General features: G+C 37.4%; 2 protein-coding genes and 1 long non-coding RNA gene across 5 annotated transcripts in view; 1 reads left to right on the top strand and 2 right to left on the bottom strand.

Moving 5' to 3' along the window:
• Positions 1–26,936, top strand: part of LOC149709417 (protein king tubby 1-like) — a 168,426-nt gene that overhangs the window by 22,559 nt on the left and 118,931 nt on the right. Inside the window, exon 1 of one of the 3 annotated variants that reach the window (XM_089864758.1) lies at positions 5,433–6,248. The exons of the other annotated variants lie outside the window; for them this stretch is intronic. Coding sequence (XP_089720884.1) covers positions 6,222–6,248 — 27 coding nt within the window. The 5' untranslated portion in view covers positions 5,433–6,221. Of the gene's footprint in view, positions 1–5,432; positions 6,249–26,936 lie in introns of those variants that run through there. 3 annotated transcript variants of the gene reach the window in all.
• Positions 17,137–20,863, bottom strand: LOC149709418 (uncharacterized). The gene is made up of 4 exons (XR_016381362.1): positions 20,577–20,863; positions 18,485–18,575; positions 17,739–17,858; positions 17,137–17,623 (listed from the first exon to the last, which is right to left on the bottom strand). It is a non-coding gene; the product is annotated as an uncharacterized LOC149709418 (long non-coding RNA).
• LOC149709419 (uncharacterized) lies at positions 25,454–26,252 on the bottom strand. Its single transcript, XM_089863557.1, has 2 exons — positions 26,173–26,252; positions 25,454–25,864 (listed from the first exon to the last, which is right to left on the bottom strand). The coding sequence occupies exons 1-2, from the start codon at positions 26,240–26,242 to the stop codon at positions 25,542–25,544; spliced, it is 393 nt and encodes a 130-aa protein (XP_089719683.1). The 5' UTR covers positions 26,243–26,252; the 3' UTR covers positions 25,454–25,541.

Consider the following 26,936-nt stretch of genomic DNA (forward strand, 5'->3'; position numbering starts at 1 on the left):
TGCGTTAATGTCAGCCGAGAAGCCCTAGGCGCAGTATTTCTTGAAAATGAAGTACAGTCGAACTTCATATTTATACTAGACGAAGACTTACTGATTTAATAAACCTATGATTGAAAAATATTATTATGATGAAATGATGCTAATCGGCTTTGAAATTCTATTCGGTTTTTGGAGTAAAAACAAACAGTATAATAACCTTCGTTGTAAGTGAATCAATATACCCATTTCTTCTACATATTTGCCCCTAACAATTGCAGAACGGCAACGCATCTCTGGCAAAATCTTGGAGGAGAGAGGTGAAATGGAGTAGAAATATGAATACCTATAACCAGAAGGGGATAACAGAAGACGGATGACACTTTGTATCATTTTAATACTTTAGTTATGCAACATGATTCTTCCCGGGCGATGGAGCCCCTTTTGGTTTGCTCTCCCGCTCATCTAACTTCAGATGAGTAACTATCGCACCGTGCTAGGGTGAATTCTATAACTTTGGTATTTACTAAATCTTCAGCAATCAACCCACAAACCTTGATTGTCTTGACGTGGAACAAAAATCCTTCACCAAGCGCATGCGCCTTGGCAAATAGTTAAGCCTTTGCCATTAGAGTAATGTTGAGGGAACTTTTTACATGGCGTATGTGATTTGGTTTAGTAACATTGTGCACTCCAAATGTTTTAGTTCTGATGTTGGGAAGAATCATGTTACAATTACCCCTCCCGCTTTGTGATTGTGGTACACTTCTCTCGAAGAGAAGTATTATGTACTTCTGCTATAACGTAGCCTCTGTACCCCAATCTTCGGAATGAAAACGCAGTCGTCCCAGCATCCTCAGTAACGTTATGGTAGGGTCGTACGATGCCCCCTGTGTCTTAATAATAGAAGCTAATTCATGAGAACTAGCTTCAATATTTAAATCACTACGCGACTGTGCTGAACAACCCAATATCAAATAAAAGTAGTGTGCCTGAGTCCGCGAGGCACTCTGGGATTCTTTCTTGACACAAATATATATTTCTCCTCCATCGCACCTCTTTCCTCCAAGGCTAAATCCAAGGGATACCGAACCCGGGATGGATCAGGCAAAGCTCCTTAATGTTAAAATTCTGAAATCTTGTGAGGGAGTTGAGATCGATAGCGCATTATTATGCGGCGGACGGAATACATTGAAAAACAAAGGCCGAGTTTCCCTATCCAAGCCCGTTTTTGATGCTTGCATTAAATTGCATTTTCCGCTAAAATAAAAGAATCTTGAAATCTCTTTACATTTTCTGAGGAAAATAAGATAACCGTACTGTGTTTGTTTTAACAAGAAATTTTTCTCAAGGTTTCTTTATACTGACGTCTTCCAAAAAGGGTCTGTGAAAGTTGAGCAAAAAAATAAATAGTCTTATTTGTAGTAATTTTTAGTTTCTAAAGAGATGATGAAGTTGGTAAAATACTGAACTAAATCATAGGGTTTGTGGAGGAAAACATTTTAGACTCAAAATTGATTTTCCATAGAACTTTCCCACTGCATGTACAGAACTTCGCTCCTATAATATATCCCCCGTTTTTACAACACTCTGTGTATAACCAAGAAGTGATATCTAGTTTATTAGGGAGAAGGTATAAGATGCCTAAGTATTGGCGCGCCATAGTCCTGCAGTCCCCCTTTCAAAATACAAGGGGGGACGTAAAAGGAGCCCACCGGGCTTTTTCGCTACACTCTCCTCAGTCGGAAAATATGACTGTAATTTTCGTCATTCGCGTCGCGCTACCGTGAGTTTTCAAGAACCAATGAGATGCTGGCTGGTTGTAATTTAGAGGCGGGGATTAACTCCGGACATGCTACGTAACGTTTGGACTGGAGATAAAGCTTGAAATGTGGCGCCAATTTATACCTTCTCCCTAATTAATAAACTAGAATGTATCCCAGAAACTACTAATAAAGAAAATACTTGAGAGTAGAATTAGTTATTCGAAGATCTTCAACCGAGTTAAGCTTATCATGCAAAGATAAAAGAATTTGATTATGGGTCCAGATAATCGAATTTCGGGAGACCGACTTGAATCTAGCTTAAGGCTGTATGTAGAATCTCCTTTAGTAGAATCAAATGTATATAACAAAAGAAAAATGGCTGGCTTCCATACTGAGTGGGTTAATGCTTTTAATGTAGTATTATCTTGCTTTCTGGGTATTTTTCCAAAGAACCCTTTTAATTATATCAAAGTTTTGCCGAATATAGGGATGTTCGATCCTCTTGAGCTAATTTGTGTAAAGGTACTAGAACTTCCTTCATCTTTATTTAATATATATAACTATCTATGGTTAATTTAAGACAAGGATGGTTGTTGCGGAAGTTTACCAAAGGAAGTATTTAGTAGCATTACACCATAAGCGAATAATCCTCTTTAAGTGTACATCATTAGTTCGTTGGTGGAACGTCTCCTGCCCTTTTCCATTGCGTCAAAAATACTAGAGATTTTCTTTCATTTTAGCGCCTCTCGTGGCTAAGAGAAGACTAGTGAGTTCTATGACCGATTTTGAGTCGAAAATGTTCTATGACGTTGTTCCCTAAGGAACACCGTTTTCAAGTGTGGATTGTTTTTTAATGACCCCTTCAATTTTAATAAACTTTGTCTGTTCAGTTTCTTAGTTATATTTAAGGGTTAATCCATAAAGCACTCGAACATTACGTTAAAAACGGTTATGTCATAGAACATTTTCGACTCAAATTGCTCAAAGAACACCCTTAAATAGACCCTTTTCGATATAAAAAAGGTGTAAGCAGCCCTCAGTTTCGGGACGTACATAGTGTGTTGAACTGTTGACACCTTGCCATTCTTCTCCGCATACTCTCATGATTCAAAAGACTACAGCGCATGTGCCAAGAATCGTGATGGAAGGCAAAGTTTTATCCCCTCTTAGCTACATCGAAATGATCAATTAGTTTCTGACAGACTTGTGTATTGTTGTATCGACGTAGAAAAATCAATGTCCCAGTTTTCCAAGCCCCTATTGACTTTATTGGATCCATGATCAGCGCCTCGATCAAGAAACGCTACTGTTCTGTGGTTCCTAATTGGGACCTTTATTTCAATTAACTAACTTCTGTTTGAACGGGAATATATTGACTAAGAGAGTTTCAACGATACTAGCTATAACTCTATATCCATTCTGTGGAGAGATATTTCGAGGGGTTAGTCACTTCAACTGATATCTGTAGAAGTTAAAAAATGTCCTGATTGAATAACTGACTGATAATCAACGTCCAGACCAAACCGCTTTATCTAGAAGGTTGAAATATTGCATTGTTGTTACTCTTAAGTACTGAGTACGTCACAAGAAAGAATTTTTTCAAATCCGCTGCCATTTTGAAAAATGGCGACCAGAAATGTAACCTACACCTTCTTTATGGAATAACGTCCGTGCATTTTAACAAATTTCTTTAATATTTAGTGAACTGGTTCCCTATATCCTAAAGAAGGGCTTTATGGTAAGCTTTTGGTGTTCGATTTGCCGCCATCTTTAAAAATGGCGACCCAAAACGTTGTACACCTTAATGCAATAACGTCTGCGTATTTCAACAGATTTATTTAATATTTAGTACACTGGTTCTCAATATCCAATAGACGGGCTTTATTAAAAAAATTTGGGTTCGATTTGCCGCCATCTTAAAAAATGGCGACTCGAAAAATGATAACAATATCATGACTGGCAACGCCAGGCGCATTTAAGTTATTACAAGTATCTTTCAAAGAAATACTCTTTTTACATGGAAACACGTAACCCTTAATCCATAAACGGTGTAGTGGGAATCAGAGTGAATATGCCCTCGGGGTTCGGGGTCTGATATTTGCCCTTAAGTGCCCAGGGCTTCGTTTTACGGGGCTCTAGATCTAGGTAAAGAATCCCATTATGGTGTAGCTTTTTTCCCCGACTGGGCCAACTTCATCTTAACTTTCTCGGGGCAAAAAAGCTAGCTAGCCAGCATCACAGTATTTTTCTTTCTATTAGTGACCCTGCCAACGTATATTTCTCCCTGCTTTACCTTTTTACTCTTCATCTTCCAATCAAAAACGTTGTAACTTCTCTTTTTAGATATTTAATTAACTAAATGCGTAAGTTTATAAGGTGTGTTCCTTCCATAAGTATGACATACACTTCCTATACTTTGTAATGCTACTGAGAGACTTACAGCTCGAGATAACTAGTTCGAGAAGGAGAACGATGGAAGCGAGTCAATTGAAGTGCTACACTCGGTGGTGGTGGTTAATTTTGCAGGACCAAGTTCCATCTAGGTCCTATTTAGTCTGCATTACTAAGCCCCCTTTGACAGCAGCGCCTCACCAGGCCACCTTGCTTTACCCTGAATCTATGACCTGACTCACTCACTTCAAAATTACAAGCTCCAGTTTGTAACCAATGACAAACTGATGGAATGAACATGTCTTATATGAACTTATGCTAAGGACGTTTTAACTTTGATTAACCACTCATAGAGTGCTGTCAGAAGCGCCGGTGTGACGTCACCCATGCTGTTTTCCCATAAAGAAAAAACGGTAACTGTCATGGCCGCCCATTGCTAAAGGCAGACTCGTGACGTTTAACCTTGGATCTGACGTCACAACTGACAGCACTCTATTACCCACTAATTAGGGGTGATATTTTTTTATTGAAATTGAAGCTTGTAAACAAACTAATTTCTAAAAAAGATTTTTTTTTTAAAAAATGAAGGCCTTTGATAACAAACCCTTCAAAGGTAAAAGATAAGTCCTGAAAATTGTTTGGCTGAAGTAACAGATATTAAAATTTTAAAGGCATTGTTATAAAGCATCAATTATTTTAAAAAATTACTTGTCTTCTTTTTGTTGACGTAAACAAAGTAAACTCTTTATGGTTTCCAGTCCATAGTTAGTATAGGGCGCTGTAGGTTAGCTGTGGGGGCATAGGGGCTAGCCACCACCCCTCTATGCAATGTAAAGGGACCCACCTGTAAACAAGTCACAGGCTTAGTGTTGAAATCCCTTAATTTTAGACAAAGCTTAGATTATTATATTAAAGCACCCGGGTCAACGCCGTCTAGCTTATCTATTACTTGATGTATATTTTGTTTGTGGACTTCCACCAACCAATATTGACCAGTGGTCAGTTACGATCAAATTGCTGTAAGAAGGGCTAAAACTTTCTCCGGTAAGCCTTACTTTTTTCCTTCGCTTCTGAATTGTTTCTCGGGGCATCGGCCGATGATTATCAAAGGGACAGAGAGATATCCCTGACTGGAAGCTCCAGAGGCAAAATTTCAGTTTCACGCAGCCTACCGCTCCATCCCCCTCTCCTCCTCTCGCTTCCAACCTCATATCGCAACTCTACTCCCAACTCTAGCCTCAAGATCAGTCGAAGGCAATCGCTGGCCTTAAGAGGACGTGCTTATTTACAGGCCTGAGGTCGAGCGCGATTTAGCAACCTCGTGTTTCAACTATGAACTCGAGCTTGTTTTTCCGTTTCGGTCGAAAGTCACAGCTTCCTTGCTGGCTGATTCCGGTTTCGGTCGAAAATCAGTGTCAAGCTGTAGTGTGCTTTTGAGTTTCGGTTGAAAGTCATAGCGTTCTTGAACTATGAACTTGCTTTCGGTTGAAAGTCATAGCGTTCTTGAACTATGAACTTGCTTTCGGTTGAAAATCACCGTGTCCTTGAACTATAAACTCTAGCTTGCTTTTCAATTTCGGTTGAAAATTATGGTCTTTGAACTATGAACTCTAGTATGGTTTACCGTTTCGGATGAAAATCACAGCGTCTTTGAACTATGAACTCTAGTGTTATTTTCCGTTTCGCTTGAAAACCACAGCGTTCTTGTACGCGCTTTCGTCTGTATTTAGGTTGAAAATCACGGTGTTCTTCAACAGTACAATTTTCTATTACCATTTCGGTTGAGCATCCATGAACTAAGCTTCATGCATTTTTTATTTCGGTTGAAAATTGTAGCGTCCTTGAACTGAAAACTGGCAGGCATTTTTCAACTTGCATTCGGTTGAAAATCACAGCGTCCTTGAACTATGAACTATCGCGCACTTTCTCTTTGAAAATCACATACGTGCTTGAACTTACAATGAATTCGCGCGTCCCACCCAACCATTGACGCATTAACTGGACTTTAGTGTGATTAGTTAATTTTCATCCATAGTTTGAAGTATTCACTTATTGACCAGCGCCGGTATTAATTAAAAAAATTTCAATATGATGCCATTAATGCTCATTTTAATGGTAAGAATAATTTTAAGTAATTAAATGTTTCATTTATAATAGAGATAGTGTGCATGCACTAGAGCGACTACTCGTTTCTTAACTTCAACCGCGGTTCAGGGTTGCCAGTCATCTCGGGTTTAAAACTGAATTATACTGAATCGAAGCTTTCAGTCTGTTGCAGATAGCTGTTGAATTGCACAATTCGCAATTGCTATGGCAATTACCACCAGTTCGCACATTATCTGTAGAACCCTACTCAAAAACATAAGATCGTTCAAGTCGAGTTAATATAGTTTATAACTTCCATAAACTCTTTGTTACTTAAGTTTTATGAAGAGACAAAAACACCAATCGCGTGTTAATGTTCAGTTACACCGTTATAAAAAATTGAACCACTCCTCTATGCCGTTTAACTCCTATTATGTGAAGCGAAATTCCAGCCTAACTACTTTATTGTTTAAACATTGCGTTATCATACGCCTTGAACTCAACCTCGCATTATCCCCAAAGAGCAGCAAATCACACCTTTGACTTCATTTCTTTTTCGTTTCATATACTTTTCTAAATTTAATTAATTTCCTTGGTACAACTTGTTGAAGGTGTAGTTGTAAAATTCCTGCATATAGTAGAAACGTTGAAACTTTAAAAATACTTGTTTTAAATTGTACATACCTTAAAGGTAAAATACCGTTTTCTCTTTTATCTTTTTGGTGTAGGAAATCTCGTTTATAAGCTGATTTGCATCTCATATTATTTTAACGCGATGTTTCTCGTTATTAATTTAATTTTGCTTAATGTGTGACCCGGAATATATAACGGTCTCGGACACAGTTAGTTGACGATAAAAGTTGTCAAATGGTTATGTTGGACAAAGAAATAAATAATAATAAATGCGGAGTAGTTAGCTTTACTTTAAAGGGTCTGTAGTGATGGTAGGAATTGGTATACTGGGGAAAATCATTTGAAATACGTCATAGACACGTGACTAAGGAAGGGCGTGGCGTGGTTCAAAGAAACTTAGTTCGTTTTATTTCGGGGAATAGACTACCATTTCAATGTAACTAAAAGGGAAAGACGGGGTAAAACCTTGCCTTCCATTTAGCTTTTTGGCGCCTGCGCTGTAGTCTGTTTGTGTCACGAGAGTGCCCAGAGACGGATGGCAATGAATCAACCCCCTTTTACGTTCCGATACTTAGGGTTGCCTACTCCCTTTTTTACAACGAAAAGTTTTATTGGCCCTGCAATCTCGCGAAAAACAAGGACAAGGTGTCCAGTCCTACTATATACGGAGTCTGTGGAGCTTCGAGTCACGTGGTACCTTAACGTATTTCAAATTAATTTTAACCAACCCCCCGAGGCCCGCTCTACAGGCCAGTAGACACTTCTGCTATTGATAAATGTTGAATAACGCTCTCAGATTGAAGACTGGCATGTCTGAAGAGCCAATATATGTTTGGAACTAAACGTTGTAAACCCCAGCATGTTCTTCGATACTTGTCAGTCGTGCACTTTGACCCTAAGAACCCTTTAATTTATGGCAGACTTATCACTCAGAAACGCAATGTATAACATGCACAATCATTTCAAAATAGTCCAACTGGCAAATAACCACCTTGTAACTTTACATTTCATTTATGTAAACTCCATTTTAGAATAGCGTAAAACCATCGGGTTGGTTTTGGGTTAAGCGATGAATGCTCCTAAACAGTTCTTGCTTCTGTCGCAGCAATTTATTCGAGTCATTTTTCTTAAAGTGTTCTGCCATTCCATTTTATTCCATGACAGCTAGAGCGACCATACTGTTTTGGTTTCAACTGTGAAAGCATCCAATTTCACCAAAGTCTCCATCCAACCCTCTCGCTTTTCTAATTAATTTATGATCGCAGTAACGTTGTTTTCCTTTCTTAACAAATACACGACCTACAATGAAAAACATTTATTTTTCCAGCCGTGGACGAATGAAATAAGAAGAGTTTATTTATTTCAAACTAGTAGCCCGTCAGCCCGTCGCAACATTTTTATTAGTTTTCGTACCGCCATTTTTAAATATGACGGATAATGGAGACTCAAAAGCTAAATGGGCCGTCCATGCGATATATTGACTAATTCGGCAGACATCTTGGAAAATGGTGGAGATAAAATCCTCTTGGTGACATTTTAGCCTATTGGAGTGATATTTGGCGCACACTTAATCTATCCCATAGCGAAGCTGTACAGAGTGAGAGTGTTGTTTGAATCTGGCGCCATCTTTGAAAATGGTGACATTTTAGTCGATTTGAGTGATATTTTGCACACTTATTCAATATATGCCACGTAACAAAGTTCTGCAGTTTGCGGTTTAAATCGGGCGTCATCTTGGAAAATGGCGACATTTTAGCCGGTTTGAGTGATATTTTTGCATACTATATCAATTTATGTCATAACAAAGATATACAGTTCGTGATTTAAATCAGTGGCCATCTTGAATTAAAAACCAGACCAAGAAATCTAAGCATCCAATTTGTCCCTTAATCCTGCGAATTTCAATTTAATCGTATCCCAAAGCACATCTGTATTGTTTGGGTTTAATTCGACGGCCATCTTGGATTTTAAATTTCACTCAAATTCGAATAAAGTTACTTGAAATAATCCTTTTTAATTAGTCCAAGATTCCCAGCCTATCAAAATACGTCATGTATTCTTTTCTGAGAAGATTCAGCTTTCGGGCTATTTCTATTTAAGTTTCATCTTCTTAAAGAGGCGAACCGAACCGAGCGATATTCGGCAAAGAAAACGCCTTTTCTTAAGCCATTAATTAAAGGCCCGTGGGGCTTTGCCCCCCCCCCTCCATAATTTCACTGGCATTGTTCGGGAGATTCCCTTGAAAAGACTTGACATGAAATATTGTATGATTTATTTTACGAGCTTCTAATTTTCTTCGTCTATTGTTGTGTTATACACAGTTTTAGAAATAACTTTAAATTTGATAAGAAAAGCTTCTTAAAATGAAGTGCTTGTGTGAACCAGATTTCATAATAATAAATTAGCAATCTCCTTTGAGAGAAATACTTTCATTATGCAAGAATTTAGATACGTAGTTGTGCTTTTTACGTCACTTATGATGTAATTGTAAGTTACTTCTGTTGCTCATAGCTTACGTCCTTTTTCATTCGAAGTTGTTCAAATATTACGTCTCGTTTCATTCGAAGTTGTTCAAATATTACGTCTCGTTTCATTCGAAGTTGCTCAAAACTTACGTCTTTTTTCATTCGAAGCTGCTCGAATATTACGTCTTTTTTCATTCGAAGTTGCTCAAAGCTTACGTATTTTTTTCATTGGAAGTTGCTCGAAGCTTACGTATTTTTTTCATTGGAAGTTGCTCGAAGCTTACGTATTTTTTTCATTGGAAGTTGCTCGAAGCTTACGTATTTTTTTCATCGGAAGTTGCTCGAAGCTTACGTATCTTTTCATCGGAAGTTGCTCGAAGCTTGCGTATCTTTTCATTGGAAGTTGCTCGAAGCTTGCGTATCTTTTCATTGGAAGTTGCTCGAAGCTTGCGTATCTTTTCATTGGAAGTTGCTCGAAGCTTACGTCCCTTTTCATTCGAAGTTGCTCGAAGCTTACGTCTCTTTACTTGCGAAGTTGCCCAAGACATGGCTGCCATGGTTCACCTGAACAAGTCAGGGAATTCGAAGAAAATTCTTCATAGAATTTGATATTAATTTGGGAAAACGTCCTTCGATGTTACTCAAATTGCATTCAACGTTGATGAGTGTTCCAGCATTGTTAAACGATAATTGTTCAAATTAAGAATTGACTTGTTTATATTATAACACAATACTCTTAACTAATAACCATAACAATAAAACTGTCTTTCTATCGTTTACCAGCGCAGGTATTTAGAAAGCCACACTCACCATGGAAGTTGTCCTCAAATATCCAAACCATCCTGTAACCACGTTCCCAACATTCTTTATAACCCTAAGAAACATTGGACACGTTGATTGTTATTTTTTGTCCTTAAGTTAATACGGGGAAAATTAGCCCGAAACCACAACAGAGGCGCGAGTAACGCTCTCTTAATTAAGCTAAGCCGACAAACATAGCAAACCTAATCTTAATTTTCAGTCGCTACACGTATGCGCTCGGTGCTTCAAGCCCCTTATTTTTTTGTGTTTCCTTCAGGGAGTAAACGAACAAGAAAATAATTACCCCGAATAAAGCAAGTGTCGCTAAAGCTCCAATTAAGAAGCGCTTAATGAGTTTTGTGATGTTATGAAACGTTGTATAACGTTTTAAATAATTGATTCTGAGATAGAGCTAGGGGCTCTGCCACTCAGGATTCAAGCAGAGATATGAAACATTGTAAAAAGAATATTAGCATTTTGATGATAAGCATTACCAGGGATAGATTTAATTTTAGAAGTGGGAATAGAGAACGGTTAGTATTTACTTCAGTAACGGAAAGGTTAAAATATCTTATTGGCTCACTTAAACTACGTTTTGATGACGTTGCTGACGGGGACGGCGAAAAATACGTAATTTCTTTTTACCTCTGTCGCTATGACCCACCCGCCTCTTCTTTCATACCCCCTGTCCCGTGGAAGGGGGTCTGGGACTTTGACGCGCGCCCACATTACTCTGTTCTCCATTCCTACTTCTCAAATTAAATCTATCCCTGGCATTGCAGAGAATTTTTGAATTTGGTTAACCAAACTTCATGGTTGAAATCAGTTTTATGTGGAATAGATAGGTTTCTTCTGTTTGGAATCTTTAACAGATCATATTTTGGGCCTTTCTGCTTGAATAAAGGGGAGGCGGACCTCTGACGTCATGGATAAAATATTTGAACTTAGAAACCACGTGATATTGATATTGATGTAGCTAGCGACCTGCGCCGCATTTCTATGCGTGCTTTATGGGCCGGGATTGAGAACTAAGTATCCGACACGCCTCATAATTCTGACGTCTTTCAGCTGCGAATTCATTGGTTGGCGGTCGTCTGCATATATTCCTAGCCCATGGGCAATAAAGTATCGAACTCATAGGACTGTGATATAACAACGCGAGGTCAGGAGCTTGCGCAATGTTATTAGATAAATTATTCATGACGGAAAATTCGTCATACGTAATCGTTAGTCTAGCTCCTCCCCCAAAGCCCAACTAGATACAATAAGTGAAATGAAAATGGGTACGCAATGATTCCAATTAGCGGTATGCATTCCTGTGCTCGTATACATCGTTATTGCAGGTCTATTTATATCTATTTTGAAGTCTTGTATTAAGAAACGTCTTTAGAAATCCGGGGAAATGTCCTGTTAACGCTCTGAAGAAGTCGCTATCTGAAAGCTGGAATCTGATAAGAAATTCAAAGCGCGTTTCATGGGTGTAGATTCTGAATTTAGGGGGAGGGGGTGGTCGTGCAATTCGATTTCGGCGTACTACCAAATAAAGTCCCGCTACATCTTCTCCCGTTACGTTACGACTCGTCTCGTCTCGTAAAGCATTGGACCTTGGCTAGATTACCTAAGCCTTTGCCTTGGAACTATCTATGTATATTGCTTGGCGACTATTGGTTGTGAATGTCCGTTCCTTTTTTTTGGCTATATCCAGTAATACCAGCCAGGGTGACAGTCCCGGAATGTCTCGTTGAGTTGAAGAAAAAGTTAAAGAAAACGTATATGTATAAAAAGAAAAACCAATTTTCTGTAGCTTTCTATACGATATGTTTTGTGTTTTTAGTTCCGCCTGCTAAAGGAAAGTAATACAATTGTGTGATGTTGTTGTTGTTGTAGTTGTAGTTGTAGTAACGTTGAAAATCAAGATATTGACACGATTGTTGAAGTTTAAAACGTAAGTTACCCGTTAATCTTTTGGTAACAGAAACTTCTAACGTGTCCTAACCTATCCTGCAGTCATAGCCGCCTATATTATTATTTAGGCCATAATCTAAGCTTTAACATATTTTTTTTGTAATTAAACATAGTAAAGCTATTACTTTGAACTCCAAAATTACAGTGAAACTATTTAACTTCCTTTATAACTTTCAAAGCATCTATATCGAAATGAATTATATTAAATTGGCGAAAATGCAAAATAGTATGAAAACTACTTTTAGGTGTAAATCTACTGTATCTCCAAGTGAGAGGAGAATTTTAGGTTCTATCTGATTTAAAAATATGAAAGCTTTTCATTAGTAGCCTAAAGATTGATTTTATCCCTTGAAGATGAAAGTAAACAATTTCAACTGGTTTTCTTTATATTCTGTTGGGTTAAGCAATGGTTATCAATTTTAGCACAGTTACTTATCGCCCAATAAAAGGCTCTTTAGGGATAGCGCCATTCCCTGAGGTCTGTAAATATTTATTAATAGGCCGTCTGCACCAAATGCAAAAATCTGAGGGGCTTATTGGGAGTGGCCTCGTCACCTCACCATTACCAGTGACTCCCCTGGGACCCCTCATGCTGAGAGTCGACAGTGATAACTTCAACGCCTTTTCCACACCCCAATAAGACTAGGTGAAACTCTAAATAGTACACGCGCAACCTTCTTGTTAGTTTGTGTACGTTTTGTTTGAATTGTGAGGAGGTGGGATCTGCGATTGTGGCTTGCAATAGATTTAATAGGTTGAAACGCGATAGTGATATCGAAAAGGACGGAACCAATATTGAATTACCAGTTTTTATTTACAAACGGAAGGGAATTGGCCCCTTCCATTAAAAACAACAGTCACGTTGCTTCGGCCACTACAAGCATACCCTGGACAATAACTGTCCGATAAGAATGTTGGAGACATGGTTTAAAGGGATTTATAGACAATATCGTAATCAGAAAAAAATGCAATTAAATTAGGCAATATTGTGACGGGGGGCGTGTCACAGTTTGGTCCTTGTGACCAGTGACCCCTCGTATACTGGCCGAAAAAATAAACTGGTCCGCGCCTTTTGTTCTTCTACTTATTTGCAATTAATAAACTGGTCCCAAGGACCAGAAACCCTCACTTCTTGAATTCAAAAACTAGTCCATGCAATTGATAAACTGGGTTTTGACCAGAGGAAGTGTGCTGCTATTTCCCAGATTGCAGCGGGCTGGGTGGTCGCTAGGAGCGCCATCTATTGCCGTCGTCTGCTACAGGATAAAGGATTAGTTAATGGAGATGGTGAATTAGGCTTAAGTTATGTTGAGAAAATGTCTACACAATAATTCCTTTTAGCTGTATGAATTCCAGTTCGAACCTAAAGCCTTTAAATAATAAATTACGCAAAATGGAAAATTTCCTAAAAATTTTTCTTTTCCGAACAACTTCTTTTCAAAGTGGATTATTTTCCAATTTCGAAAAATGTCTCAAAATTTCTTGTCCATCATAAAAGAAAAAAAAACCATTTCTAAAAAAAAAAAAATACCAGAAAAAATGATTTAGCAAATAAAAGAAATTTTTGTTTGAATTTCCAATTTGGCAATTGCCATTGCAAAATGGGCAAGAATGAAATAGGATCATACGATATAGTTGGAATATAGACTGCCTATTTCAAGACGGATTTTTTGCTCAGCTGGTTTTTTTTTAGTTTTTACTTTTTACTTTTGACCTGTAGTACCTCCGAAAGGTGGAGTTAGCTGCCAGGCAACGAGTGTGCTTGTCTTCAACATAAGTAACCTAACAATTATAAGTTGGGATGATCTCTAAATTAAATTAGGTTGATCCTTCAGGGTTCAGTTTCTTAATTAAAATCAAGGGGCCATCCTTAAAGCACACCAATGTAAATAACTTGTAAACAGTTTCCTGGACGTCAAAATTGGTCATAGAAGTATGGAACATTTTGGACTCGAAATTGATTTCTCACTGTACTATAATGAACTTCTCTTTTTGGAACTCCTTTCCTTGATCAGGGATAGATTTAATTTTAGAAGTAGGAATGGAGAACAGAGTAATATCTGGGCGCGCGTCATAGTCCCGGACCACCTTCCACGGGACGGAGTGGGGTATGAAAGAAGAGGCGGCTCATAGCGAGCGACAGAGGTAAAATGGAATTACGTATTTTTCCCCACCGTCCCCGTCAGCAACGTCATTCATCAAAACTTAGTTTAAGTGAGCAGCCAATAAGATAATTTAAACTTTTCGTTATTACGTGTTGGAGGGAGGGGCTCCCAGACTATACTGGGTGGTCTATGAGTCGGAATAACTGAAGTAAATACTAACCGTTAGACTCCATTTCTACTTCTAAAATTAAATCTATCCTCATCAAAACGTAGTTTAAGTGAGCCAGCCAATAAGATAATTTAAACTTTTCGTTATTACGTGTTAGAGGGAGGGGCTCTATACTGGATGGTCTATGAGTCGGAATAACTGAAGTAAATACTAACCGTTAGACTCCATTCCTACTTCTAAAATTAAATCTATCCCTGGTTACACACTAATGTTTGTATTGTCATACTTATTGTAATTGGGGTTACTTAAGTCTTCAATTCTCTTTTCGAGATGAGGTGGCAAGAAAGTTTCTTGACTACTACTTTTCAAGGGATCACTGAAAGAAAAGAAAGAAATGGTGGGTATAGGGGGCGCTGCGCTAGTTTTCATGTCGTTTGCGCGATTGATTTCGACAGTCCCGAAATCGGATTCTTTTCTTCCTTTTTTTTTAGTTCCGATAGTTCGATATATAGGGCCAGGGGTAAGCGCCATACTTCCCTGTAAAGTTGGATAAGATCAAAATGACCAAAGGTTCACCGTCAACTAACGATATAATCAGATTATCTTATTATGTAGGGATATTAAAGGGATGGTCAGTACAATGTGTTTGTAGGGACGGGGTCCATAATATGCTCATCTTTCATTAAATAGAGCTCTACTGGGCATGCTTGAATTTCGTAGCGTTATCAGTGCATTTTCATTTCTGTTGAATCCACGTCGAGATGTCGTTCCACGCTTTCAGTCACGTGATATTGCCCAATCACTACTGAACGAAATAGAAATACTGCTACTTAAAAATATAGTTCCCGACACGCCCCTTCATTACGTATTGTTTGTTTCATTAAGAGATGTGTCGTAGCGCCCTCTAGATGTAACGTTTCTAAATGTATTTAGTTTCAAATTTGGCTTAATGGTGTGCACAATGTATGCATATATATGAGCTCTCAAATTGTATAATGGCATTGAAATAATCGAGGGTTTAATTAATTACTGGTTACTTAATTAGATGATTAGACTTCATACCTTAAAAACAACAATCTGATTTATTCCCGATGCGTGTGCCAAGGCTTAACGAGCGATTTTTAACTGGCCAATCTGGTTCAAAATGATGCATCGTCTGCTTAACAGTATAAACGTTTCAATTTGTTCGTCTTTGAAGCGAACCAAGCATCATTTTGGGCCTGATTTGTCAGTTAAAAAATAGTGCGTTAAGCCTCGGCACACGCATCGGGAATAAGGTGGACTCCCCCAATAAGTATAATTGTATTAGTTCAACGAAACGATTGAGTTAGAGTCGGAACTAAAAAGTTCTTTGGGTTGTCAGCTTGTCGAGTCTTCAACAATGAAGAGTAATTTAGCTGAGTTGGGCAAAGTTGATGTACTGTTTGTTGGGTTGTATGGGGGCCCGGCCCGCGTTAAACTCTGTTTTCTTCTCTCATACTGTCCCCACTCTTGCGAAGTGAAGAAATTTTAGCCCTGTCTTTCGTGTTGTATATATATAGACCGTAATGTATGTCTTCTCTATTTGCTTTATCTGTTCCATTCGTACTATTTGTATTTGTACAGACACGAACAACTGTCTTCGCTCGCACTTTATTCCGACAATGCTTGATACCTGCTATATACAGTGTACAGCTTGGTTTAGATATCCGAGCAGACAAAATTGTTCTAATTTTTTAATTAGAGGAAAGCCCATTTAGGAGATGAGACGGCAATCTGACAGTACCCCATGGTATTCAAGGTGTGTTAGGTGAAGTTAATTAAAATTAGATTTAGGTTTTGTTAGGTTAGGTTTGGTTTAGGTATTGTTTGGGTTTAGGTTTGGTTAAGCTAAGGTTTAGGTATTGTTTGGGTTTAGGTTTGGTTAAGCTAAGGTTTAGGTATTTTTTTGGTTTAGGTTTGGTTAAGCTAAGGTTTAGGTATTTTTTTGGTTTAGGTTTGGTTAAGCTTGGGTTTAGGTTTGGTTAAGCTAAGGTTTAGGTATTTTTTTGGGTTTAGGTTTGGTTAAGCTAAGGTTTAGGTATTTTTTTGGGTTTAGGTTTGGTTAAGCTAAGGTTTAGGTATTGTTTGGGTTTAGGTTTGGTTAAGCTAAGGTTTAGGTATTGTTTGGGTTTAGGTTTGGTTAAGCTAAGGTTCAGGTAACGTTAGGTCATGCTCGGTTCAATGGAGAAGGGTCAGGTTACTTTCCTGAATTCCAACCCCATATAACTCGGTTATTGTTCTCGTGTAGATAACCCAGTCTATATATGTATGGATAACAAATGCTTCTCGTCTCAGGGTAAACACGTCGTCCTCAGAATCGTTGGACATTTCATTTACACAAAATAATTCAGGCTCTGAAATATTTCACCTTTTTTGCTCTGTCAGTTTCTGACCCAAATAATTAAAACTGCACACTTATACACGCAATAGGTTGTTCGTTTGTTAGTTAGTTAGTGAGTATGTTGTTCTTTATTCACAGTCACAATCGTTACCCAATTCAACCAAAATGCATTGTTAATCAATCAATAACACTAGGTGAAGGTTGATAGTAGAAGTGACTTGCTAGAGTTCTTCTCGAGGTTGGGACGGAGTTGGATAAGCCCCTTAAGAACGGGTCCTAATTTTGCTCCCTAACAAACACTTTATGAATAACCCCTAATTTAGAATCGTTTTATTCGATTTGAAAGTTGTTAAAAAGGTTAGTTTCTAAAAAAGCAATATGCTGATATTCATTATTCATATAAGTGGGCCAAGGAATATATAGGGTTCCTACACGGACAGGAACCTCTCGGTGGTTTCACTCCCTTTAACATCCAAGCAGCGACGGGTAGCTTAGCAAGTTCATTATAAACCTACCTTCTTGCTTTTTGACCATTCTTTATCAACTTTAAAAGTGTCATTTATACATCAATAATTTTTAAAGTATTCGCTTTCCAATTACAAGTTTATTATAATTAAAAATATATTATTTCACAAACGTGCAAGTTACTAATAAAATACTTTCGTATATCTAAATGAAACAATTGTATTTTGCGAAGTGCCTTTACACTGTGCATAATTATCATGAAAAATAAATCAAAACATGGACGAGATAGAAAATTACATGCCCCCCCTCCGACACTCACACGTAGCTACTACGAAATTATTTTCGTGACTTGTTTTTATCATCAACATTGCTATTGTTATCTTCAATCATGTTCACGCTTCTGCCTCTTCGCTGCGTTTCGCTACACCTCCTGCATCCTGCTGTTGAAATAATTAGGCTCTATTTATGAAACTATAGTAAAGTTACAACTTATACGTGTGTTTTTCTACCTCTGATTGAAAACATGTATAAAATAAATAAGGGAAAAATAATTACATTGAAGCAGTTGGTTTAATATGTATTTTTGCATGCCATAACCCAAGCTCTTCAAAAAGTTAATGTACGACTGGATAAAAGACCTCTCGGGTCTGTCCGCGAACAAGGCCTCGGCAGCTTCTGTAGAGAAAAAGGGCCTTGTTTCGTAAAGTTACCACCAGGATTACGAAGATTTCTTCAACTTGAAATCTTTAAATGGTTTTTTTCTGGGGCTTCTGCTTACATATATACTTAAACTAGCTGTTACACGGGGCGTCGCTCGCGTGTAATAAGAACTTCCATCAAAATGATACAAAGAATGGGTTGATTTTACTGATGACTAATATTTTTGTATACACCCTAGGAGCGAAGGCACTCGGCGTTGCCCGTCGGGACATTTTTTATTACCTTTCACGCGGACATTATTCCATAAAGAAGGGTTTTTTAGTTTTTGGCCGCCATTTAAAAAGATGGCGACAAATCGAACCCAAGAGACCATTCAGTCCGTCTATAGGTTAAGGGAAACCCGTGTACTAAATATCTGTGAAATCGATTGAAACGCACGTACTTGGTTACATAGAAAAGAGTTTTTACATTTCTGGGCACCATTTTTAAGATGGCGGCGGATTAGAAAAATCTTTCTTAGTACGCGCCTACTACTTACGAGTAACGTTCCTGCAAATTTTCAGCCTTCTAGGGCAAGCGGTTTGGGCTGGGCGTTGATTATCAGTCAGTCTGTCAGGACTTTGATTTATAGATATACTTACGGTTTTCCTTGTCCCTTTGACCGCAATTAAGCTTGACCAGTACCAGAATGACAAAGAAATACTTGAACAACATTTTTTTTCTTCCAATGTTCTGAAATTGAACACTTTTAAGTCAAAAGCCTATATAGGATGCTTCGAAAAGGACTGTGTTTAAAATTGCTTAAAAGGTGCGTTTGGATTAATTTTTTTCACGCAAAATTGGTGCGTTAATGTGACAAATTATTCTTAACCGTTGGTGAAATGTCACGATCTTCCAATATTAAGAAAACATTAAAATTTTATTAGTTTAGATTTAGCCCAATATAAATTAAAATTTCATTGAAATGTTTAAAAGTTCACGGAACTTCACGCGCCACAAAACGACAATTTTAAGCGTGTTTTCAGAAATACAATCCGAAGGGTCGGTCATTCATGAAATCCCGTACGCTACCCGTGAAATCCAACTTAGGAATTCCGAAATCAATGCTGATTTCGAAATCAAGTAAAAAATCCAAAATCAGCAATGAAATCACAAAATCCGTAAAGAAATCATAAAATCAGTAAAAACAAATCACAAAATCAACAAAGAAATCATGAAATCAGAAGCGAAATCACAAAATCAGTAAAGAAATCGTGAAATCCATTACAAAGTTCACGAAATTCAAAATCAGACGAAATCACGGGAAAAATCTCAAAATTCGATGAAATCCATTGGATTTTATCGAGTTCTAAAATCAAACAAAATCCGACGAAATGAAATGAAATCCGACGAAATCAAATGAAATCCGACGAAATCAAATGAAATCCGAAGAAATCAAATGAAATCCGAAGAAATCAAATGAAATCCGAAGAAATCAAATGAAATCCGAAGAAATCAAATGAAATCCGAAGAAATCAAATGAAATCCGAAGAAATCAAATGAAATCCGAAGAAATCAAATGAAATCCGAAGAAATCAAATGAAATCCGAAGAAATCAAATGAAATCCGAAGAAATCAAATGAAATCCGAAGAAATCAAATGAAATCCGAAGAAATCAAATAAGATTTCGAAATCCCGTACGCTTTTTCCTAAACGTCCGACCCCTCGATACAATCTCTCGTTCTTTTTCAGAAAATTTTATTAATTTGTATAATTTTTCTTTCAAAATTCTAATAAGAGTTTTATTACAAATATTAGAGTGGTTGTTTAGATTTCGAATAGTTCAAATCGACAAGGATTTGTAACCTTTTAAGCTGACCGAACACGTATCAACCATTTTGGCCAATGTCAATCACATTGGTAGTTGACGTTGATAAGAAGCGCGAAAACACAGTCCTCAACCTTATCAATATTGATGCTGTTTGTTGAGATGGCCATACGATAATATTAGGCTTTATATGTCATGCACACTATAAAGATAAGTTAAATCATTTGTGGTACCTGTATACGCCTGGTCCTAGCCATCTTGCCCTAGCAATTGAACTAAGTTTCCTAAAGTAGTCTGTTTTAAAACTATTAAAATGACCTTCATACCTTCGATTCCAAAGTGGCATATGATCTAAATATTGTGATATTATTTACAAGCATTTGGATATGTACTGAAAAAGGATAGCTTATAATATTTATATAGAGCACAAGATCTAACTATCCAATAGCCAAGTCTTGCTGGCATCCAACACGCGCTATATTTTTTATCTACAATATTTATGAACTCATATAAAAATCTACAACTATCTTCTCGTGCTCCTTCCACTCATTCTTGGACTTCTTGGTTATACCTTTTTCATTTTTCCCCATATTTTTATACTAATATCAAACAAAACTACGAGTTATTGCGCATAAAGAGTTCGCCATATTGCTGCCTCAGCATCTAAGCACGTGATTAGACGTTTCCTAATTGGCTAGTTGCCTCATCAATCGAAGTTGATGTCGACCGCAGTAGACTTGAGTCTACTGCGGTCAACCATCAATATTGATCCTCAATTTAGTTGATATCAACTAAAATGAACGAAAAAACCGTCAATTTTAGCGAAAATTGATACGTGTTCGGTCAGCTTTAGAGATTTATCACCAATATGTCTCGTGAGGCCGAGGGTTCAAATTTCTAGCCAGTACACTTAACGCTGTACTTACCAGTCTAGAGAAGCGATGACGATGAACAGTTTCGGAGAGAGTTTGTCGTTGGTTACTTGACGAGTAACTTGTACAGTTGGCAATGGCTTCACCTACACGCGTTTTTGTGTGATTGCTTTTGAAACAAGTTTGTCAAGACAAAAATATTAGCCACATCGTATGATCGTAAAGTACGTAAATTAGAACAACGAGATCAATTGGAAAACTTCTTCCCGGTCGGTTAAAATTTATGTAATATACTTTTTGCGTCTCCTACCGCGAAGTTATATCTCCTTGCCTCAAATAAGATCATGGCTCCTAGTTGAAGAGATAGAGAGAGAGGGGAAGGGGACCCTGTCTCTGACAAACTCTCCGAGACTAGTCCTCTATTCGCGAGCGTTTCTTAGCAAGCGGTTTTAGGCGAGGCTGCTTAGTACTGGGCTGGCGAGCGATAGGTCCGCGGTTCGATTCTCCGTAGTGGAAGAAAATTTAAAAAATATAATCTCTTCCCTGTATCAAGTTTAAAACTCCACCTGTGAAATGTAACGTTAACTAAAAGGAAAAATATTTTCTCGACGTTCAAAAATGACGAACGATATATCTATGATACTGCCTAAGGCAGGACTGTGGCACTACTACTACTACTACGAGAATGACAACAGGGCAGATCAAACTAAGAGCCTCATCGTATACTACGATGTGGCTAAAAAAGTGGCGAGGGGATAGACATGACTAGACAATGACAAGTACGGTTAATTTAAAGGAACAGTGACGAAGGTAAATATTTCAAAACCAACCTAAAATTTCTCCTTAATTTATTAAATTTCGAGTGATGGGAAGAAGTAAGTTCATTTTTAAGAAAGCAGCCATCTTGAATAAACGAAAACGCCAGTAAAACCCAGTTTTCTCAAACAATACGTTTTTTCACGTAATGATGAAACCGCGTGAATATTAACTAGAAACTATTTCACGATGCCTTTAACAGTCTCGCAAACGTAATTTAAATAATGTTTTTCTTCTCATATTGTTTATGAAATGATTTTTTTGAAATTATGCGAATGTGACGTATGCCCAATAGACCCAACCAACAAATATACCAGCTGGTTTGGTCTCGTCTCCATCTAAGGGATAGAATCACGTGACGAAGTTGAGCGACGAAAATAAATCTCTTATTTTTCTGATTGGATTAGAGTCTGATTCTTGGGGTAAAACCGGTTCTGCGCATGACAAAATCAAGCCAATCAGGTTATCCCTTTCTCGCCTCAAAACCCAAGAACGAGATCTGTGCCGTTATAAAAATTCAAAAGATTTGTTGGTTGGGTCTATTGAAATGACTCGGACGTTAAGCCCCAACAGCGTGTGAACTGGGCACTCCTTAGACTGTAGTTTCCCAGCCACAGAAGTAATTTAGCCGAAATTGTTCACCTCAACCACTCTGTGCACGCGTATACCTAAAAATGGCTTCCCGCACACAGAATAAAAAAATGCTCTTAAAGTTGAAACAATAAATATCGATCTTGAACTATCTTTAAAATGAAATTATTTCAACATTTAAACTCATCAGAATTGAAGATTTTTAGAAGTCGATTTTTCAACAAAAAAATCAGATAACTATTTTTAAGATTATACTCTAATAATAACAAGTTTATTATATTTTAAGATACATTAATTCACAAAGTTAATTACTAATAGACTCATTTCGTGCATATTAATGGAACAATTGTATTTTGTGAAGTGCATCAGTTATATTATCAAAAATAATTCAAAACAGTGACGAGATGGAAAATTACGTGCCCCCTTTCGACACTCACACGTAGCTACCACGAAATTATTTTCGTGACTTGTTTTTATCATCAACATTGCTATTATTATCTTCAATTATGTTTACGCTTCTGCCCCTTCGCTGCGTCTCGCTACACCTCCTACATCCTGCTGGTGAAATGATTAAGTTATATTTATAAAATTATTGTAAATTTTTCAATTTAATCAGGGTTATTCAGTTCTATGATTTTTCCTTTTGGTGTTTTTAATGGAAAAGACTAAGTAACAAAACATTATACCAAGAAGTGATATCTAGTTTACTAGGGAGAAGGTATAAATTCGCCACATTTCCAGCTCTTTATCTCCAGCAGTCCAAACGCAGATCCTGAGTTAATCCCCGCCTCTAAATTACAGCCAGCATCTCATTGGTTCTTGAAAACGCACGTCATCGCGACGCGAATGACGAAAATTAAGTAATTTCCGACTGAGGAGAGGCTGCGAAATAGCCCGGGGCCTCCTTTTACGTGACCCCTTGTATTTTGAAAGGGGGACTAGGACTATGGCGCGCGCGAATACTTAGGAATCCTTACCTTCTCCCTAATAAACTTGATATCACTTCTTGATTATACCTTAAATATTAAAAAAATTATCTCTTATTTCAAATTAATTTGCAGGTAATTAGCCTTGAAAACGAGGACTACCGCGATGCTATTGGTTCAGTGGCGTCTGCTAAATCGAAGCTCCCCTTACCTCTCTTAGCCTGTTAGAATTCAACCAATCCCGTATGGGTAAGAGGTTCGATTTAGCAGACGCCACTAAACCAATGGCGGATGGAGATACAGTAGTCCTTGATTATTTTTAAGACTAATTAGATGTACTAATGATCATATTATAATAAGAGATCATTTAATTGTTTTTAATATTTAATTCTTGTTATATTTAAAAAAATACCATTCTTTTAAGGTATAACTTTCATGAGTTGTAAATTAGTTTCAACTCATGTGTCTTTTTGTAACTCTGGTTAAAAACATAAACCAAAAACCTATTAAGTTACAACATATGAGAAAAATAATTACAATTAAATAGGTTGCTCAATGTGTCCTTTTGCAAGCCATTTCCCAAGTTCTTCAAGAAGTTATAGTACGACTGGATACGTGACCTCTCGGGTGTGTCAGTGAGTAAGGCCTTGGCAGCTTCTAGAGAGAAGTATAGGAAGTACATCCATACTTATGGAACATGTCTTATAAATTTATGATTTAGCTAGTGAATTCTTCACCGCCTGTAAGCTTATATTTTCAAAATCTGGTCATGGTTACACTTTTTTAGCCTTAAAACTTAGGGCGGTAAAGTTTTTGCGTTTAAATAGCTTTAGAATTAGAATCTACAATATGAAATTCGCCCCAGCTGATTTGTTGGTTTAGACTTCACTTATGTGTTATATTGAAGTTAGATACACTTACCGTAATTAAGCTTGACCAGCATCAGAACGAATAAGACATACTTGAACTGCATTTTACTTGATTGAACAAAAAAACCGGCCTTTTTCTAAATATTGTAGGAAAAATATTAAAAAAATAAATAATGATCTCTTATTACAATATGATAATTAGCATTTAATTAGTCTTAAAAATAATCAAGGACTACTGTGCCACCCGCCATTGTTTTAGTGGCGTCTGCTAAATCGAACCACTTACCCCTTACCTTTCTCAGACTGTGAGAATTCAACCAATCCCTAATCCAATATGGCGAGACGCGCGGTAGTCCTTGATTGTTTCTAAGACTAATTGAATGCTAATCATCATTAATTTTATTTTTTCAATATTTTTCCTTTTATATTTAGATAAAGGCCGTTATTTTAAGTTATATAATGTTATGTTATCTGAACTTTTCCTTTAACAAAATTTTTCCAGCGAACTTAGGATAGAATTTAATTACTAAAATATATTGGAGTAATTGGCATCAGGGATAGATTTAATTTTAGAAGTAGGAATGGAGTCTAACGGTTAGTATTTACTTCAGTTATTCCGACTCATAGCACCCAGTATAGAGCCCCTCCCTCCAACACGTAACGAAAAGTTTAAATTATATCTTATTTTCTCACTTAAACTATACGTTTTGATGACGTTGCTGATGGGGACGGCGAAAAATACGTAATTCCGGTTACCTCTGTCGCTATGACCCACCCGCCTCTTCTTTCATACCCCCCCCCGTCCCGTGGAAGGGGGTCCGGGACTTTGACGCGCGCCCACGTTACTCTGTTCTCCATTCCTACTTCTAAAATTAAACCTATCCCTGTTGGCATGTTAAATGGCCGAGCGCACTTACTTGAATTGGGAAGCTGTGACGATAATTGGGTTCGTTTTTAAAGCCACATGTGAAACTGCAACGTTACGTTATGCTCTTTTATGGATTGTTTCTATTTTTTTAAATAAATCCAAGGATGGTGACAATGATAACAAAAACATGTAGCAATTGAATTGTTCAAAGGAACAACGAAGAAATTGAGGTAACGTTAACGAAACTGACCTAATCACGGCGGGCGGAATAATACGCAACGTTAAGCTCCGGCCCTTTTGTTAAACAACTACAACCTAAGCGGTATCCTGCTCATGTACCCCGATACTGTAAGCAGTCAACTTATTCGTACGCGTGCTTAATCATAAAAACATTACAACTGTACTGCCTTACACACGTAAACAAATTTTATGTTTTCTAATTCGCCTGGCAGGAAATACAGGTGACGTCACTGGCATGGATTTTCAAAACTAATCGCGTATGGAATTCGTAATGGATTGTGAAACTGTTATTATAGTTATTATAGTGTTCATACGAAAAGTACATTTCAGTGCATCGAGAGGTCTATGGTCTAATTCCATTTTATCTAATCTACTTCAAATGAATAATTGACAAATATTTTTAACCACTTTATTATAATTCAAAATACATCAATTTACAAAACGTGCAATTTAACCACACTTTGATCAAGTCAAAAATAACATAATTAATATATGTTGTTATATAGGCCTATTTGGTTGTAGTATTATTCTACCATTATCTAGAGCCTTTCCCTCTGCTACTTTCAACGGAAATAGTAACTACTTCAAATCAATTCAATTCAATTCAAACCGTGAATGCTTGGGTGTATTGTGAATTGAAAACAGTATTTTGCAATAAAAAACGTGCATGGAGAACCGTGTGCATGGGGAAAAGCAAAGGCCGATAACATTAACTATATTTGCTATCTCTGCAGTCGCAAAATCCATTGGAATATTTTTCAAGATCTAATCTTACGTAATTAATTTGGATAACGTTGTGACTGCAAAATCTGTATGGTTCATTATTGGGGCACGCGAACCCTTTACAATGGTCATCATCTTTACAATGACAGAAACATTGATGTACCAATGGAGCTGGTGCTTCTGTTGGTACATAGACGTCACTTTCATCTCCAAAATCAAAAACTTGCTTGTAGAGGCATTTTACCTTCGTTTTCTGCGGACATTTCATTGTCTCATTTGGACAGAATTCATTCGTTTTCTCGCGACAACCTGCGATGAAGTATACCGTGAGACTCAGCGTTTTTTAGGGGGTGTCCCATAAATAATGTTTTGTCATAGTGAGGGGGTCATCTACGACAATCTTCTTAGTTTTTAACCGAGGCCGGATTGGATTAGGGGGGGGGGCGCCGGCCCCCGGGTTCAAACCTTGTTGGGGGCGCATTGAGTTAAACTATCCCCCCTGTCCTAGCAACATTTATTGTTCCTTTTTTTCGGCGCATAGTATCTCGGGCCCTTGGTGCAAAATTGCTCAATCCGGCCCAGTTTTTAACGAAATGCAGTTAGAAATTAATATTTACCAATCTTGATGGTATAGCAGTAGCTAAGCTTGACCAACATCACAAAGACAATGAGGTACTTGAACAGCATTTTTGGAAAGGATTGAGTAATTGGAATTCTGGGGTAATTAGAGTCAAATGAGAATAGTTTAGACATTAAACAAAAATAATTAAAAATGCGCCAAGGCTTTTCAGTTTTCTCTATCGGTATTATCATGAGTTCCATAAGTTTGTCATTGGTTACTGAGAGTTTGTCATGAAGTGACGTAGGTCATAGATTGATCTCGTAAAGCAACGCCTGGTGAGGCGCTCTCAAAGGCGTAGTATAAATTAAATAGGACTAGATGGAACTTGGTCCTGTAAAATTAACCACCACCGAGTGTAGGACTTCAATTCTCGCTTCCGTCGTTCTCCCTCGAACTAGCTAGCTCGAGCTGTAAGTCTCTCAGTAGCATTAAGAAGTATAGGTATTGTCATACTTATGGAACATCTATATTATAAACCTATGATGTTATCTTGAAAGATGGTAAAATTCCCAATTTGATTTCAAACCAAAAATTTATCCGCTTTGGCGAATTATATTCAACGGTGTCTCCACGAGAAATAAATATTAACGAAATGTTACGAGCTTTGGACCTTCATTAGTCCGAATAAAAAACTTATATTTAAATTCAAATTCTAAAAATAATGATATTAATATTAAATTAAATGTTTAAAACACGCACCACGAAACGAGTTTTTCGGCTCTTAAGCTATTATAAATTTTTAAAATTAGTTAAATTTTT

The sequence above is a fragment of the Phalangium opilio genome, unplaced genomic scaffold, assembly GCF_054372755.1.
Source record: "Phalangium opilio isolate 3A_F unplaced genomic scaffold, DU_Popi_V2 ptg000013l_1, whole genome shotgun sequence".
Taxonomy (NCBI): Eukaryota; Metazoa; Arthropoda; class Arachnida; order Opiliones; family Phalangiidae; genus Phalangium; species Phalangium opilio.